Source organism: Medicago truncatula, chromosome 3 (assembly GCF_003473485.1).
Source record: "Medicago truncatula cultivar Jemalong A17 chromosome 3, MtrunA17r5.0-ANR, whole genome shotgun sequence".
Lineage (NCBI taxonomy): Eukaryota > Viridiplantae > Streptophyta > Magnoliopsida > Fabales > Fabaceae > Medicago > Medicago truncatula.
This window is the reverse complement of record NC_053044.1, coordinates 51,216,556-51,233,480: the sequence shown is the minus strand read 5'-3', so window position 1 is coordinate 51,233,480 and position 16,925 is coordinate 51,216,556. Positions and strand designations below refer to the sequence as shown.

At 33.1% G+C, this 16,925-nt stretch overlaps 2 protein-coding genes across 3 annotated transcripts; both read left to right on the top strand.

Moving 5' to 3' along the window:
• Nucleotides 1–880: 880 nt before the first annotated feature.
• Nucleotides 881–4,631, top strand: LOC25489999 (probable xyloglucan glycosyltransferase 12). Its single transcript, XM_013606365.3, has 5 exons — nucleotides 881–2,110; nucleotides 2,212–2,520; nucleotides 2,711–3,001; nucleotides 3,096–3,209; nucleotides 3,467–4,631. Exons 1-5 carry the CDS (start codon nucleotides 1,361–1,363, stop codon nucleotides 4,097–4,099), a joined length of 2,097 nt encoding a protein of 698 aa, XP_013461819.1. The 5' UTR covers nucleotides 881–1,360; the 3' UTR covers nucleotides 4,100–4,631.
• An 8,547-nt stretch (nucleotides 4,632–13,178) lies between these two features.
• Nucleotides 13,179–16,406, top strand: LOC25489996 (uncharacterized). Of its 2 annotated transcripts, none has more exons than XR_003010298.2 (3): nucleotides 13,179–13,479; nucleotides 15,807–15,878; nucleotides 15,981–16,406. XR_003010298.2 is itself a non-coding variant. In XM_039831803.1 (3 exons), the coding sequence occupies exons 1-3, from the start codon at nucleotides 15,684–15,686 to the stop codon at nucleotides 16,161–16,163; spliced, it is 273 nt and encodes a 90-aa protein (XP_039687737.1). In that variant the 5' UTR covers nucleotides 15,669–15,683; the 3' UTR covers nucleotides 16,164–16,406. The 2 variants fall into 2 exon arrangements, 1 of the variants encoding a protein (XP_039687737.1); XM_039831803.1 differs by lacking the exon at nucleotides 13,179–13,479 and adding an exon at nucleotides 15,669–15,701.
• Nucleotides 16,407–16,925: the final 519 nt, after the last annotated feature.

Sequence of the window (16,925 nt, the reverse complement as noted above, 5' to 3'; positions counted from 1 at the left end):
CTGTGGGAAACTTTAGACCTGGTCAGCTCCTAAATGGGGACGGCTTTGGATTATTCATCATCCCTTTCACATTCTCCACCACCAAGGATCAAATAAAAATTGTGGTTTTCAAACATCATTGTTACAACAAAAAGAAAATAGTTTGAACTTAGGATAATTGATATTAAATCAATATATAATTTTAGTAAAATTAAGAAACGATAGACACATTTTGGCTTTTTAACGCATTGGTTTGCGCTTGGCTGTTATAGAGCGTGACACTTCCTCTGAACTCTTCTCAACCCCTGACATTAATTAATTTAACCCAAATTATTCGTAGTTTTTACCCTAGTAGTAATAAAATTTATTATGCCTCAGCAAAAAAATTAAAATGATTGATTATTAGTGATAAAAGCCTTTGGAAATTCTATTTTTTGTCTCACTGGCGAAGAAAAAGACCCACCACCAGAATGTAGAAAGGAAGGAATAATTCAATTCAAGTTTACAGTAAAAAAAAAATCAGAATACAAAATATGTCTGTAAAAAAATTTTAAAACCCTTTAACTAACATTGCAAAAGAAAAATGAAATGAAATAAACAAAAAATTGGAAGGTTCCAGTTGTAGGGTTGTTGTGAATGTTTATTGAAATTAAAAGGAGTTGGTGGTCCTGACCAAAAAAAAATAAAAAATAAAAGGAGTTGGTGGTAAACAAGGAAAATCTCGGAAAATCGTGTGTTACATGATTTTGTTACCTTTTTATCAATTGTTGCATTTATTATTATTATCATTACTATCACTAATTTATGACGATGATTAATCTCTTCATTAATCCCTTCCCATTATTGAATGTATGTAATCAGAGTATAGTTACGCCAAAATACAACACCCCACTTTTTCTGTGTTTGACGGAGAAACTGCTTTTCTGGGGTTGAATTCTTCTACTTTCAATTTTTTTAATCAGAAAAAAAAATAAAAAATTCTCCGAATCAAAGACATAAACGTGCTGAGCTGTTACCCTTTATGTTACCCACTTTTTCCATTTAGTTTTTTGAAACCCCGTTTTGTTGTAAGTTTTGGACACATCCAAACAGGTCATAACATAATCATAATCATAAACATAACATAGTGTTCTTTCTTTTCTCTCTTAGAAATATAAGCAAACAGTTTCACTACGTATAGATTTGTTCCGAATGTCACAATTGTTTTTCGACGCATTGCTTTGCTTTCTTCCTCCACGCGTCTCTCACCGTCATCATTTCTCGTTTTCATCTCATTTTCTGACAATGAGATCAAACTTGTAGTTCTTCTTCATTTTTTTTTTTCTAACACCAAAAAAAACCCAGAAAAAAAATTGCGTGATTTACGAGATCAGAGACAAAAATGGCACCTTTGTTCAATTGGGGTGTGAAAGAAAGTCACAAAGGAACACCAGTGGTTGTTAAAATGGAGAATCCAAATTGGGACATTGATGAACTTGAAGGTCCTTCAGAAGAAGATTTACTTTTAACAACAAAATCTTCTTCAAGAGACAAAGGAAAAGGCAAAAACGCTAAACAACTCACATGGGTTCTTCTCCTTAAAGCTCATAGAGCTGCTGGTTGCTTAGCTCAAATTGCTCCTGCATTGTTTGGTTTAGTTTCCGCCGTCAAACGCCGCGTTGCTTCTGGTAGAACCGACGCGGATATCGACGGTGGTGGTAGGGAAAAAGAGAACCCTACAGTGAAAAGTAGGTTCTATACATTCATCAAGGTGTTTCTATGTTTGTCGGTGTTTTTGTTGTGTTTTGAGGTTGTTGCTTATTTTAAAGGTTGGCATTTTAGTGCTCCACATCTTGAATTGTGGGCACCGACATTTGGTGTTAGAGATGTTTTTGATTGGTTTTATGCTAGATGGGTTTTAATTCGTGTTGGGTATCTTGCTCCTCCTTTGCAATTTCTCACAAATGCTTGTATTGTGCTCTTTCTTATTCAGAGTATAGATAGATTGGTTCTTTGTTTAGGTTGTTTTTGGATCAAGTTTAAGAAAATTAAACCTGTTCCAAAAGGTGGTGATGTTTCAGATCTTGAATCTGGTGATAAGGGTTTCTTCCCTATGGTTCTTGTTCAGATCCCCATGTGCAATGAGAAAGAGGTAAATTACAAATTTACAATTACTACATTAAATTGCTTGTTTGTTTTGTTGTTATGTTGATGTAATTAATGATGTTTTTTTTTTTTGTTATGTTTTTTAAGGTTTATCAGCAATCTATTGCAGCAGTGTGTAATTTGGATTGGCCAAAATCCAATTTTTTGATTCAAGTTCTGGATGATTCTGATGACCCAATTACACAATCATTGATTAAGGAGGAGGTTCATAAATGGCAAGAAGAAGGTGCCAACATTTTGTACCGACACCGTGTGATTAGAGATGGGTACAAAGCTGGTAATCTGAAATCAGCCATGAACTGTAGCTATGTGAAAGATTATGAATTTGTTACAATTTTCGATGCCGATTTTCAGCCTACTCCTGATTTTCTTAAGAAAACTGTTCCTCATTTTAAGGTACTACTAAATTGATTGATGATTAATTTAGGTTTCTTTTTTCTTTTTGATCTTTGTCGTTGTTGAATTATTATCTATGTTGTCGTGTAGCTTGAAGAAATTATGGTGGATGTGTCATATATTTTGGTATATAGTTAATAATTAATTAATAATTGATTGGATTTGGATCCACTTGGTGATGATGCTACAGGATAATGACGAATTAGGACTTGTGCAAGCTAGATGGTCTTTTGTGAACAAGGATGAGAACCTTTTAACAAGGTTGCAGAATATTAATCTGTGTTTCCATTTTGAAGTGGAACAACAAGTGAATAGTGTTTTCCTTAATTTCTTTGGGTTCAATGGTACTGCTGGAGTTTGGAGAATAAAGGCTTTGGAAGAAGCTGGTGGTTGGTTGGAGAGGACCACTGTGGAGGATATGGACATTGCTGTTCGAGCTCATCTTCATGGATGGAAATTCATTTTCCTAAATGATGTTGAGGTACTGCAAACAAGACATTGATTCACACACCAAATTTTTGTTTTGATTAACTTGGCTTATTCATTTTCTGATTCCAAGTTGTTAATGTTTCCAGTGCCAATGTGAGTTACCTGAATCTTATGAAGCTTACAGAAAACAGCAGCATAGATGGCATTCTGGTCCAATGCAATTGTTTCGCCTTTGTTTGCCTGATGTCATAAAGGCCAAGGTATGTGTATCTCAATTCTCAAGTCCCCTTTTTATGGAAATTTTACCTTGAGACATCATTTTGATCTTTAAATATGTTTTCTTTAGTTTGTTTGATCATCGAACATGCATCCATAAAATTACTAACAAAACACACTAATCTAGACTACGGTAACGGCATCCAACACATTTAGAGATCAAAATGTTTGTTTATTCGACATCTTAATGTTACAGTTGTGCTTATTATGGATTATGGATATGAATTGTGCTTTCTTGCAGATAAGCATATGGAAGAAGTTCAACATGATATTTCTCTTTTTCCTTCTCAGAAAGCTGGTGTTGCCATTTTACTCATTCACTCTATTCTGTATAATACTTCCCATGACAATGTTCGTACCGGAGGCCGAGATTCCCGCGTGGGTTGTTTGTTATATCCCAGCAGTCATGTCATTTCTCAACATTCTTCCAGCTCCAAAAGCTTTTCCTTTCATAGTACCGTATCTCCTATTTGAAAACACCATGTCAGTTACAAAATTCAATGCCATGATCTCGGGCCTATTCCAGCTAGGAAGTGCGTACGAATGGGTAGTCACTAAGAAGTCCGGTCGTTCATCGGAGGGTGATCTAGTTTCATTGATCGAGAAACCAAAGCATCAACGAGGGTCATCAGCACCTGATCTGGAAGAAATGAAAGAGGAAATCAGGAGACAAGAGGAAAATGTGTCTACGAAGAAGAAGAAGAAGAAACATAACAAAATGTATTTGAAGGAACTTGCTTTGGCTTTTTTACTTTTAACAGCTTCAGCAAGGAGTCTCCTTTCAGCTCAAGGGATTCACTTCTACTTCTTGCTATTCCAAGGAGTATCTTTCTTTTTGGTTGGTCTAGACTTAATTGGTGAACAAGTAGACTGAAAAAGGAAAAACAAAAAAAAGTAGTAATAACTGGACTATGTACAATGTAGAGTTCGATACACGATGAATTATATACATGGAAAAAGCAAGGGTGCACCACCAAGGCTCTATGAATAGAATCACTGGAGACAACAATTTATTTGAGGGCTTAAGAGTGTTTCTTTTGCTTGCTCATGCTCCTCACTCCAGCTACTAAATTCAATTCAACTCAATCAATGTGAGAGTACATTCTGTTATTTGTCATCATGGATTGATAAAGAAGATTTTGAGGGCTTTTTCATTCATTGTCTATGTTTTACCCTTTTTTTTTTTTCTAATTCATTTTTGTAATTTTACGTGGATTCTTTTTCTTAATGGACCATTCTTTTTTGTAAGAAAATTTGCGGTTCAAAACTTTTTTCTTGTCAGGAACAGGTGTAACAATATTGTCCTTGACCTCATCCTGTTTGTATTTTTTTCTCCAACGCTCTGTATGAGGCAATGTTGATAGATTACTTTACTGACTGAAATTTATTCATGTCAATTTTTTGAAGTTAGCTGTCATGCTAGTATTTTTGCTTTTAAATGGTAAATGACGAATTGAGTTTGAATCCTAACTCAAAAAATTATCAGTTAGACTTTATTAACCTTCTAACTGAACTTTAGATTACTAACCTAGAAGCATTTCTATCAAAGGTGTGTTTGGTGTCTACATGTATCATTATCTGACACAACACCAACACATGTAATTACATTGAATTATATCATTTTTTTAGATTATTATCCGTGTCGACGTATCAGTATCTATGACATGTCCTTGCTTCATACACTACTGCATCCCTTTCCTGAAAATTGCAGGGTTAAAAAAAAATAAAAAAAAATCTCCTTTACAGAGTTTGAATGTCGGTCCTTTATGACTTACTTCAGCCCTTATACCAAACTCCAGGCAACTTTTAAAACGGTATTAAAGAATTTAATTCTGATTTGTTGAGGTGTAAATAATGAGGCGCCGATTGCAATTGAAGGTGGTCCTGTATTTAAAGTTGCCACTAGTGGTTTGTTGTACTCATTTACTTGAAGCACAGTGAAGCTTTGATGATGAATGTGTCAGTGTTTGCTAGGTCATTGTACTCTTACTCTACATGAAAAGGTAAATTGAAGTAGTAGAAGTTTCAATGTTTAATTTGAAAGTGCACCGCTATAAAGGGACCATGCCCCATTTTGGCCACAAGTACTGCTAAGAAAAATGTAGTTCAAAGACAACCGAAACATGTACCTTATGTGATAACAATAAATACTAGTAGATGATTTAATTTTGTGGCTTAGGTTGGTCTAACTCTTGTAGCACGTGGATGCAAGCAAGATTCGTTTCATATTAACATCAATGGGTTGGTTACAGAGTTCTGTAGTATTCTCAAGAAAATCTTATGTACTGGTAGTTAGACAGCTGCTCTATCCTGTTTGGTTGAGACGTGACTCAGCTCATGGTAATGCCTCTAAACTAAGGAACACATGAATAGACCAAATTCACGTCCAAATGATAGTTATTCTAATTCTAATATTGTGCTTGTATGAGACTGTTGAAGAAATACTTGTAAAATTAAGTTGTACTATATTTCATCAGTGGTGCTATTTTAGTATAGAAGATAAATATGATTCACCCAATCATATGATTCATGTAAATGTGCTTGTATGACACTAGGACTGAAGAAATACTTGTGTAAATTAATTTGTACTATGCATACCAAGAAGGTGCATATTCTTTTTAAGGAACCTAGAGTATAAGAACTTCATTATTAAGTGTATTTGAATAACTTGTAATGAGTGACATTACGTAAATTTTTCTTGAAAATGTGTGAACGAAGAAGAGTAAACATATTAAAAAGATTCATTTAATTGAAGTCCTTATAAAGAATATTGTTGAATTGATTCACTTTGTTCTATATCAGTGGTGCATCTTTAGTATAAGGATAAATACAATTCAACCAATCAACGCATTTCTTTATTGGAAAACACGGTAGGTAAAATGGATGACATTTTCCCACGGTCTGCTATATATGAATTTGAGATTCAATCGCGCTTAAAGTTTGGTAGCTCCAAGTTTTCCGTTTGTTTTTGTTTCTTTTTATATTTCTTACCAAGTAGCTGAATTTCGATCAGGCTTATTGTTAGAAAAAAAAAAAATTACATATGCAGGCCGCAAAAGATGACCAATCAAACAAAGTTATAAAAAAATGTCAACCAATTAGATTGAACACCACTGCTGTTTAACTTGGATGTCATTCATTCCATGTTTGTTGGAGCACTTAATTAGGAGGCTATTTATAAGTGTAAATCCGTAGAACAAATGAAGAGATTTGATGGTTGGTGTATAGAGTAGTGAATTTGCTGTTAGGTTAGTTAAGCCATGTTTGTAGGGGCCACTCCATTTATATTAGCTCTACATCCACACATTTCTGGTATGAGAAAGAGAAATGATATTTGTACATTCATTTTGTGATAACTTTTAGATAACTTTATCTCTCATATTCATATTATATTTTTACTCTCTCTTCCTTTTTCTCTCTCCTTTATTTTTGACCAATGAAAAAGAAAAAAAAAAGTTGTCAAAAAAGGTTGTACCAAATGGTTGTTCAAATATGATTACTCTTCCAGTATTCACTGGTATGATTTTGTTTGTTTGTTTTTTTCTTTTCAAACTCTATTCTGTATTTTTTTTAAGGCAAGTAGGTTGTAGAGACGGTAAACAATTCCAAATAGATTAAAATAAAAAATGAAATATTATATAAAAGACGGGAGATACAAACCTGACCTGACCCAGTAAAAGAAAAAAATAAACTAAAAATACTCCTTTGTAATAACAACATGAACAATCCAATGAAGTACGCGAAAACCAAATTGCTAAACATATTGGTGTTGACATCGAATCTAGATCATGATAACACATAAACTGATTCACCTACCAATAACTCACTGCATCAAAACTAGCGACCAGAAGACTATTCATTCTCTTCTTGAGGTTTGAAGGAATATTTATCCACATCTAGTGATCTCACTCTCACGTCAATTGAAGTACACAAGAGATAAGATTTGTTAATATACACACTTTATCGCTTTTGCTATATAAGTTTTTTTATGCACACAAATTTCATTATTCAATTGCTCAATTTTAAATGCTCAATTTTAAATTTGTGACAGAAATTTATCTTTCCCAAGTCCTTCATCTCAACTTGTTCTTTAAAAAATCTATATAGCCTTTGAAAGCTCTTTAGGAGTTTCAAAATATTTATTTCATAAACATAGACAACATATTTTTTTGGAGGTCGTCTGATACTGTTGAAATCTGTCGTGCCTTCGCTTCCGATTTACTTTCTTTCCTTTTTCAAGGTATAATTTCTCTTATCGAATCTATTTCTAAAAGATTTTTTTGGGGTGGGAGTGAAGATAATAAAAAAATTGCTTGGATTAAATGGGATGATATTTGTGTCCCAAAGGAGGATGGAGGGTAGGGGGTCAGAAGATTGAGAGAGTTTAATCTGTCATTGTTGGGGAAATGGTGTTGGCGGATGTTGGTGGACAAAGAGGGGTTGTGGTACGTGTTTTAAAAGCACGTTACGGTGAGGAGGGTGGCCGAGTGATAGAGGGGGGCAGACATGGTTCGTTATGGTGGAAGATGTTATGTAATGTTCGTGGGGGGGGGGGGGGGGGGGGGGGTTGGTGAGGGAGTAGGGAATTGGTTTGATGGGAACATTCGACGGGTGGTGGGAGATGGTCTTAGTACTTTATTTTGGCATGATAATTGGGTCGGGGAGTCGCCATTGCGATTCAAATACCCTCGAATTTTTGACTTGGTTGTAAATAAGGATTGTAAGGTGGCCAAAATGGAGAGAGGGTTGGGAAGACGGAGGAGGGGCGTGGGTGTGGCGACGACAATTGCTAGCATGGGAGGAGGAGAGTGTGAGAAAGTGTTCTCTATTATTACATAACTTTGTTTTACAGGTTAATGCTACTGATAAATGGAGATGGACTCTTGACACTGCTCACGGATATTCGGTGCGGGAGGCCTATCGCTTTATTACTAGTCATGGGGATCACTTGGATAGGAGTCTCGTCGACAATGTTTGTCATAGGCACATACCGGCAAAGGTGTCTCTGTTTGTGTGACGCCTTCATCGCAATCGACTTCCAACTCGAGGCAACTTATTATGAAGGAATATAGTTCACGCAACTAATTCATTATGTGTGTTTGGCTGTGAAGTTATGGAAACGGCGGGTCACCTATTTTTATCTTGCGGTAATTCTTTTATCTTATGGTCGTTGGTATCGTCTTGGATAGGCTTGTCTTTGGTACATCATAATGATTTACGACAGCACTACCTTCAGTTTTGCTCTATGGCAGGATTTTCCCGATGTACACACTCTTATTTTACAGGTATATGATATGGTTGTGTTTGGGTGATATGGAAAGATCGGAACAAACATATCTTCCAAAATGAGGTATCACATTCTCTCGTTTTTATGGAGAAAATCAAACGCAACTCTTTTTTATGAATGAAAGCAAAGCACACATCTTTTAATTACTGTTATTATGATTGGTGGACACATCCCCTCCTTTGTATGGGAGTGCACCAGTAATTTATCTTAACTGTTACTTGAGGGTGTCTTTCATTATCTAGCACCTTGTTGTCTGTAAATATTTAGCCGTGTCTCACTTTTTGCACGTCTTGTGCAGAGTGTTTCATTTGCATTATTAATATATCTATTTTAGCTTGTGGAAAGAAAAAAAAAATAGACAACAGATTTACCAAATTCATTTCCAAATCTATTCATAAAAATACATGGATAAATGAGATCATTTCTATATCCCTCCCTTAAGAAAACATTCACCAAGACGATTATACAACATGTGTCAAGATTGTTTTAGCCACCATAGAGAAATATTTCTTAGATAAAAAAATCTGAACACAAAATTTATATACATTTTTCAGTTTCTGTATTTTTTTTCTTTCTTTCCTCGACCCACGTCCGAATTATATTTTATCTTATCAAGTATCAATGTAAATTATGTTTACCCAGTTCAACATTTGTTGATCTTCACTTTGACTTGCGATGGCCATGGCACCTCCATATATATTAACAATTTAATACACACAATACTATGCATGTAGTTTATATAATTACTACTTTAGCGTAGTAGATAAGTGCTTCACTTGCAGCTAGCATTTTTTTTTTTTGGGTGCATATTATTCATATTTTCTTTCTAAAGAATAAACTGTAGGACATTGAAATTAAAATGCAAACATAAGGATTGAACCCCCTAACTTTTGCATCACAGAGAGTGACTTAAACAACTGTAGCATCATGAAATTTTTGTCAAATTAATTTCATGCATCTTAATTATATGAATTTAATATTATTTTTGACTTCCTGTACAAGTTTTTCAATTTGTCCTTGGATACGTGCCCGACTTCTGTGTATCTAAATAATACCACTCTTTAATTACTATTTCAAAGGCATTGTTTTTTTAGGAGAAAAAATTGTTCTTCTACGAATCAAACACAATTGCTGCTAATTTTAGTTAGTCTTTATCAACATGGCCTTCGACAAATCATTAAAATCACATGCAACAGATTTCACTTCTTAATTTCTACCAAATGCCACAAGAAAGATGGATTATTGGATTAGGTGTCATTCTCCTAACCAAAGGAATGAATGGATTGAGCACCCACCGAATAAAATGCGTAATAGAAGGAGGAGAGTATGCCTTTCTTTTTGTGCTAAAAAAATCCCCTTTGTTGTTGGTTATTAAAAACATACAACTCCCATCACTGTTATAAACAAAAATGAAAAATGTTAACCAATGTCTCATGGCAGAAAACTAGTAATAGTAAAAGTATTTTGGAATTTATGTAGTGAAAGTTTAAAAAATATAAAAGGTGATGTTTTCAATGCATATATTTCTTCTTTTGTTTCCTTAACTAGTGCCCTGAGGCACTAGTTAACAAGACCCAACAAAAATCTACTGTTACATACGACATATATGTGATGTATATTCTAAATCGCATAATTTTTATTTTTTTTGTCTTAGATGAAGTGATAAACCATTGAAATTAAACTCACACAATTACGAGATTTCGGATTCGAATCCAGGTCACGACGTCCGAGCTTGCAATTTCGACATTTATCAGTTGAGCTAGGACTTCTGAACCGCATAAATTATTTATTCAATAAATTTAAAAAGTAGAATTTTGTTTACAATAATAAGCAGAAGATGTAGTTTATTTTCTTTTTTTACCGTTTTTCTCATAACTAATAAACTAGATCATCAAAACAATAGAATTCTGAGAAGTTTACCACTTATATTGATGCAATATTATCGATTTTTTACCACTTGTATCATGTAAATCTCTTTAAAAACAATCTTTAAGTTGAAGATCTTTTTTGTCTTGTCGTTTCTCTTACCATAAATTTTTCTCATTTAAAAGGAAGATACAATTCTGAGAAGTTTTTTATATCCTCCTTTACTCCTTTCGCCCATAATATTTCCAAATTTTAATTTGTTTCTCACTTTTCACAGAATACTCGAAGTCGGGTTTACATTTTTCACCCCTTTTTTTTTTTTTGAATAAAAGAAAATATTTTTCACCCATATTCGTTATATATATAACGAAAATATGGGCACTCACGTTTCGTTTTTTTACTATTTTTATTACGCTAACGTTTGAAAAGTATGAACTTTATAAATTTTTTATTTTGATTAAAAAATAATAAAACATGTAAAATAAAATATAAAAATTATAAAAATATCACCAAAAAGTTCTAAAAGTAAAAAAAGACCAATGCAAGTTTTTTGAATTTTTCTGAGAATATGAAAAATTAAAAATAATGAAAAATGGGTTTAAACAATGAAATTTTGGATTTTGAGGGGCGAAATTCCTTCTACAAGAGTCTTGATCTTTGATTTTGATTTTTTTCTTCTTCTGATTTTATTGCAAAGTTTCTGAGCAATCCGATCAAATAACCCGAATATCATTTTTTCGACTGGGAACAACTAACAATGACCTAAAATAGAATGATGATAGTTAAAAAGATTAATATGATTCTTAAAATGACTATCCATGTTACAAACATGTTCAGAATTTGCGCTGATACAATTCAGATTCTATAATCCGAAAAATCCAAGGAACGCCCCTTATTTTTTGGGGTTTTGGATTATAAAATCCGAATTGGTGAAAACTCATTTTTTTTGCATCCCAAAACAAGGGTAAAACTCAATTTGAATTATAGAATCTGAAAATTCCATAAATATTTTGGTAAAAAAAATAGAGCGCCGAAGAAGATGATAGGGTGGAAAAAGTAATAATCTTTTGATTTTGCACCAGCCCCGTGTAGCTAAATGCTTCAGCCACTATTGAGAATATGGGCTTTAGTTGGGTTCGGCCGACTACCACATTTTCCTTATTTTAATAAAATTAGGAAAATTTTACTGTTGACACCTACAGTTAGTTCCCATACCCCCTTAAACCCTGCAAAATTTCAAAACGGTCCTAGAATAATTTAAATAAAACTGAATTTTTTATAAAAATATTATTTTTGACCGTATAAAAAATTAGAATACATATATGTTCAGAACATTTCAATTGTTGAAAAATCTGAAATTCAAGATTTTTCATTAATTCATATTTCTTAACATAAATATTCCAAGTTTTCAAAAAGTAAAACATTTGATTTTTTTAAAAATTTAATATATATAGTGAAATTACTTTTTGTCATTTTGATAGAATTTTATGGAGCGCATTAAAGAAGTTGACTATTGTTGCAAGACAAACAAAACAAGTGAAGAAAAAATATGATGGAGCAACAACAATGCTTATTATGCAAAGAGTCAAGTTTACTTGTGCTCTAAGACATAAGTTAATGAGGTAAAAAAAGGAATTAAAAATAAATTTTGTATTAAAAAGATAAACTTTTAAGATATTGAAACATCATTTGTAAAATTATTTTTTATACCGTATTAGTTTCTTACGTGTTAGGGTATGAAATAACATTTTTTTTTTCTTTCAAAAAAGTGTATGCATTTGAGCTTTGATTTTCTCGGATGACCGTATGATACATCAATCCTTACATTATAAGCCCATCATGTTACAAAAAATGGAAATCCTAAAGTGAATTTGAGATTTCGAAGGTAGAGTATGTTGACACTGACAGTATTAGACGCCTCCCTAAATTAAACATGGCTCGTTCATTAACAAGTACAATGGTAAGTAAGTACTTTAGTGATATTAAATTCACAATGTTCATTAACAGAAAAATTTGACGGAGGGGGTAAATTGACTAACGTTGTGAAATTTCAGGGGGGTAATTGAAGTTTTGTTAATTTCAGAGGGGTAATTGATGAAACTTACAATTTCAGGGGGAAAATTGACTATTTACTCCTCTATAATAATAACCAAGTACGGTGTTGCAAAAGATTCCAAACTCATCGATGGTGTCTCTCACTCCGACGCTAAAACGTCCGTTGTTGAAAATTGCAGCTCGCCGGAAGGTCAATAACCTAAGAGTGTGTTTGGATGGAGTATTTGAGAAATTTTGAAGAATTTAGAATTCAAGATAATTCAAATGATTCAATTAAATTGCTTTCATTCTTAAATATTATTGTTTGGATGGAGTAATAAAAAAAATTATCGTCATCATTTTTGGGCAACTTTTATAAATTTCAAATTCTTTGGCCCAAATTTGAAAAATGAAATTAGGGGTCAATTTGCAAATTTCAAAATTTTTGAGGGGCCAAATTATAATTTTTGGAAAATTTGAGGGGTCAATTTGCAATTTTTTTATAAATTTATTGGGATCAAATTGAAAATTTTGAGGACCAAAATGGAAAATTTGAAAAAATATGACAATGAAGAATTTTGAAATTCTTAACTTTTAGGTGTCATTTGAAATTCTCTACATTTAATTTGAACAAAATACTTCATAAATTTCCATCATTTTGAAAATTCTTCAAACTATTATCCAAACAATGTAATTCACCTCAAGGTATTTGAATTCCTTCAAAACATTACATTCCCTCAAAACATTCCCCCATCCAAACACACTCTAAGGCTTCAAATCAATTCTTCTCCTTTTCATTCATTCCCATTTGGCACTACTCTCTCAAAACCCAACAAGAGATCTGTACAATAGAAATCAGAACAACAAGGGTTAGATTGAGATTGAGAAGAGAAGAGAATCATGGAGTCATAATAAGCATCATCTCCCGATTCACATATATCTCCATCTACCGGTGTCAACCACAACCACTACTACAACTACAATCACCGCCTCTTATATCCAGTCGTAACCTTGCAATTGCTTTAACGCAAACAGCTTCATGAATCAGTCATGGATTCCAACTCAAGGTAAAATTTAAACAAAATTCAGTATCGTATTTCAATTTTAGTGATACTATTTTAATTTTAGACTTAATATATACTTTGGTTCATTAACTTATTTTTGGTTTTCATTTTGGTCCCTAACTATAAAGTGTCTCAATTTGGTCCCATAAGTCTTCCTCCGTTTACTAATGTCGTCCTCTGCGTTAGTTTTTTAATGTCTAAATTTTTTTATGTGATTTTAACCATTTGATTGCATGTCCATTGTATCTAATAGTGAACCGTCAGCACCTAATTTTTTTCACTTTTGATCATCTTCTCTCTTCTTCTTTCTCATGTCGTCATTAACTTCCAGATTTTTTTTTCTTTTCAAAAACCTAAATCCATTCTCTCTAATTGAAACTTAAATTCACAAAAAAGTCCAAACCTCAGCTTTACAACATCACAAAAAATCAGTAATCAAAATATCTAAAAAATGAAATATGAGTTCCATCAACAGTCACCACAAGAAGAAAAAGAATTCATCCTAATCTCTTTAATCCCTTCACCATGTTTATTAAAAACACCTTTAAAATTCAATTCAATTTTTTAACTAATAATTTTTTTTTTTGTAAATAATAACACTATAAAATCTGAGTTTACGTTTTTCTTCTTCATTCCCGAATCAAAACCAAAAAGCGATAACACTAGAAAACCTTTTTCTTCTTGCTTCTCTTAATAAAAAATTGGATTACCCAAAATCTTAATCCCTTTTCTTCTTCCTTCTCGATCTGCTGTTGCTGTTGTTGATTTGATAATAAACACGTGCTATGAGAAAGAGTATCATGAGGGGCGCTTTCATTTTATAGGCCAGCGGCATACTACAGGTCAGAAAGAGTACTCTTTCTACCTAAAACACGATCAGTCGGAAAAAGCGAAGAAACAACGGAAGGGATTTTGGTACGGTGTTTAAGAAGCCAATCATGTTTCAAGACACCAAGGGAGGTTGAGAAGTATTAACGATTGAATCAGGATCTGGTTTCTTCTTACTGAAGAGATTGATCTTGGATAAATCTGGAAGTGCTAATGTGTCCATTGGCGGTTGTTGTAATGATAGGGAGGTTGAGATTAAGGGGTGAAGATTGGGACAGCCTACCATGGAGGTTAGGGTTACTGGTGGTGTTACGAACACAGAACCTAAACACTTCTTTTTTCTCTTATAATTTTAATTCATGATGATGATGATGAAAGAGAGCAAAAAAGGGTTGAATTTGATTTGCTATTGTTGTTGCTTCATTGTTGTTGCTGTTGTCGTTGATGTGTTGATGATGATTAAGAGTATTTGGAGAAATTCATGATAAAGAACTTAAAAATGGTTGAATTTGGATTTTGGCATTCTTTTTTTTTTTTTGGGTTAAGATTGATGAAGATGAGAGAAGAAGATGAAGAAAAGTGAAAAGAATATTAAGTGTTAGTGGTTCACGCTAAAATACAATAGACCCTACATGATCCAACAATCCTCTTTTAAAGAAAAAAATCAAAAGGTTAAAATTTAAAAATTCAATAAGGTCTATGGTGGACCATCTTTAACAATGGTTCACCTAAGATATTTGATGTTAAAAACTAACGGAGATGACCAAAACAATAAACAACGGAAGATATAAGGGATCAATTTGAGACACTTTATAGTTAGGGACCAAAGTGAAAACGGAAAATAAGTTAAGAGAGCAGATGATGTATTAAGCCTTTAATTTTATTTATTTGTGAATTTTTGAAGAGTTTGATTCCATATTAGTCGGGATTTTTACGGTGAATCAATGATAACTTTCTTGAGTCAGTCCTATAATTCCTTTATGCTTCTTTTGTTACAGTCATGGTTTGTTATATTAAGTAAGATTTCTTAAATTTAAAGATTACTACTCTTTTCTTGAGTTCATAGACAACCTCTTCCTTTTGAGTTTGAGTTCCAACTTCTCCATTCGTACGAAATTAAATAACAAGCTAATCGTGGATGATGCCAACTATCTGAGGTATCATGGCCTCTATGATGTAGTTAATGAAGTGGTAAAGTTTCCACACGAGAGAGGTTGATGTAATTGATGATATAAATTTAAACATGTTTGATTGGCATTTTATATACATGAATTTTTGGTTATAGCTTTTTTATGTATTTTTTGCCATTCACCTGCCTTATATAGTTATTTGAATTCATGTCTTCTGCCTTAACCTATTGTAGTATTGTAGGTTCAAACATGTTTAAAAATTTGAAGGTGTGTAGCATGATTATAATACTTTTGTCATTCTATACGCATTTGTGCAATTTCCTTATCAACCATAATCCTATTTATATTAATTTTCGTCATTTCAATAATTAGAAATCAAACGAAGAATCTGGTGTTGCCTTTAATGCCGGCGATGTTGATACAAGGGCTGCTGACAGTAACATGGTATAGACTTTTAATATCATCAGCCAATGCTTTGTTGGAATATAATTGTATAATTATGGTACTGTTTGCTGATTATTGTAAATTATTATTTGGCACCTACAGGTTGTAGAATGTGGCGATTCGTGTAGCGACACAAACATTGTCCACACTCCTGTTGGCAAATCTTCTATGAAAAGATCATCCGGTAATATAGATTCTTCAACGAATGGAAATGGCGAGGTTGGACAAGCATCTGTGACACAGCCCTCGAAGATGGTGCGCGTCAAAGTTGAATCAAAGGATTAGAATTGCCAAAATTGATGTTGACGAGGAGCATCTATTTGATGTTTTTGTTTTAATTTTTAGTGTTTCACAAGAATTTATTCTATCAAACAATTATGATGGCAGCTGATGTTCTGCTCATCTCTTAAGCAATTTGAGATTTGGGTTAGAGGAATAAAAATCTCTATGTAATCGAGCTGTACAAATATACTACTATTGATTTTTATTCCATTGAACTGGGAGTTAATGATTTGCTATTTTTTGGAATGCCATTCATAGAATTATATAGATTTATAGTCTTTTTTATTTGTATGAATGATGTAATACACTATCTTTATTACCGTACTAATGACTTACTGCTATGAAGACTTATACAAATTTCTATATTATTTTTAATTTCTACAATCTATATGACCCGTGCCTGCACGGGAGGGCGTTCTAGTTTATATCTAATCCTACTTAACATTGCTAATAACTTTGCAAAACCTAAATCTAGAATTTTTAGGCGCCAATCAAGGAGGTCCGTTGGATCAAATCATCTGGCTAGGCATTCATCTCATCTGACTTCAAACTTTCATTTCCCCATACCTGATACCTTAAATGCTCTTAGTTATGGCTTTCCACCTTTCATGATTGCATTAAATATTGTTATTGTTTCCCTAGCTTTTGTGTTATATCAATGTAGAGTTATTATATCCATGATACATGATGTATAAGGTTTATATATGCAATATCGGAAAACGAAGAAGATGAATATACACTTCAACACACCAAGGATTGGATTTG

Bases quoted from the DNA above. Each gene is read 5' to 3' on its own strand.
- LOC25489999 (XM_013606365.3), top strand. From the start codon at position 1,361: ATGGCACCTTTGTTCAATTGGGGTGTGAAAGAAAGTCACAAAGGAACA. The intron at 2,521-2,710 runs GTACTACTAAAT...ATGATGCTACAG, and splicing joins AAACTGTTCCTCATTTTAAG to GATAATGACGAATTAGGACT. The intron at 3,210-3,466 runs GTATGTGTATCT...GCTTTCTTGCAG, and splicing joins CTGATGTCATAAAGGCCAAG to ATAAGCATATGGAAGAAGTT.
- LOC25489996 (XM_039831803.1), top strand. The intron at 15,879-15,980 runs GTATAGACTTTT...TGGCACCTACAG, and splicing joins GGGCTGCTGACAGTAACATG to GTTGTAGAATGTGGCGATTC.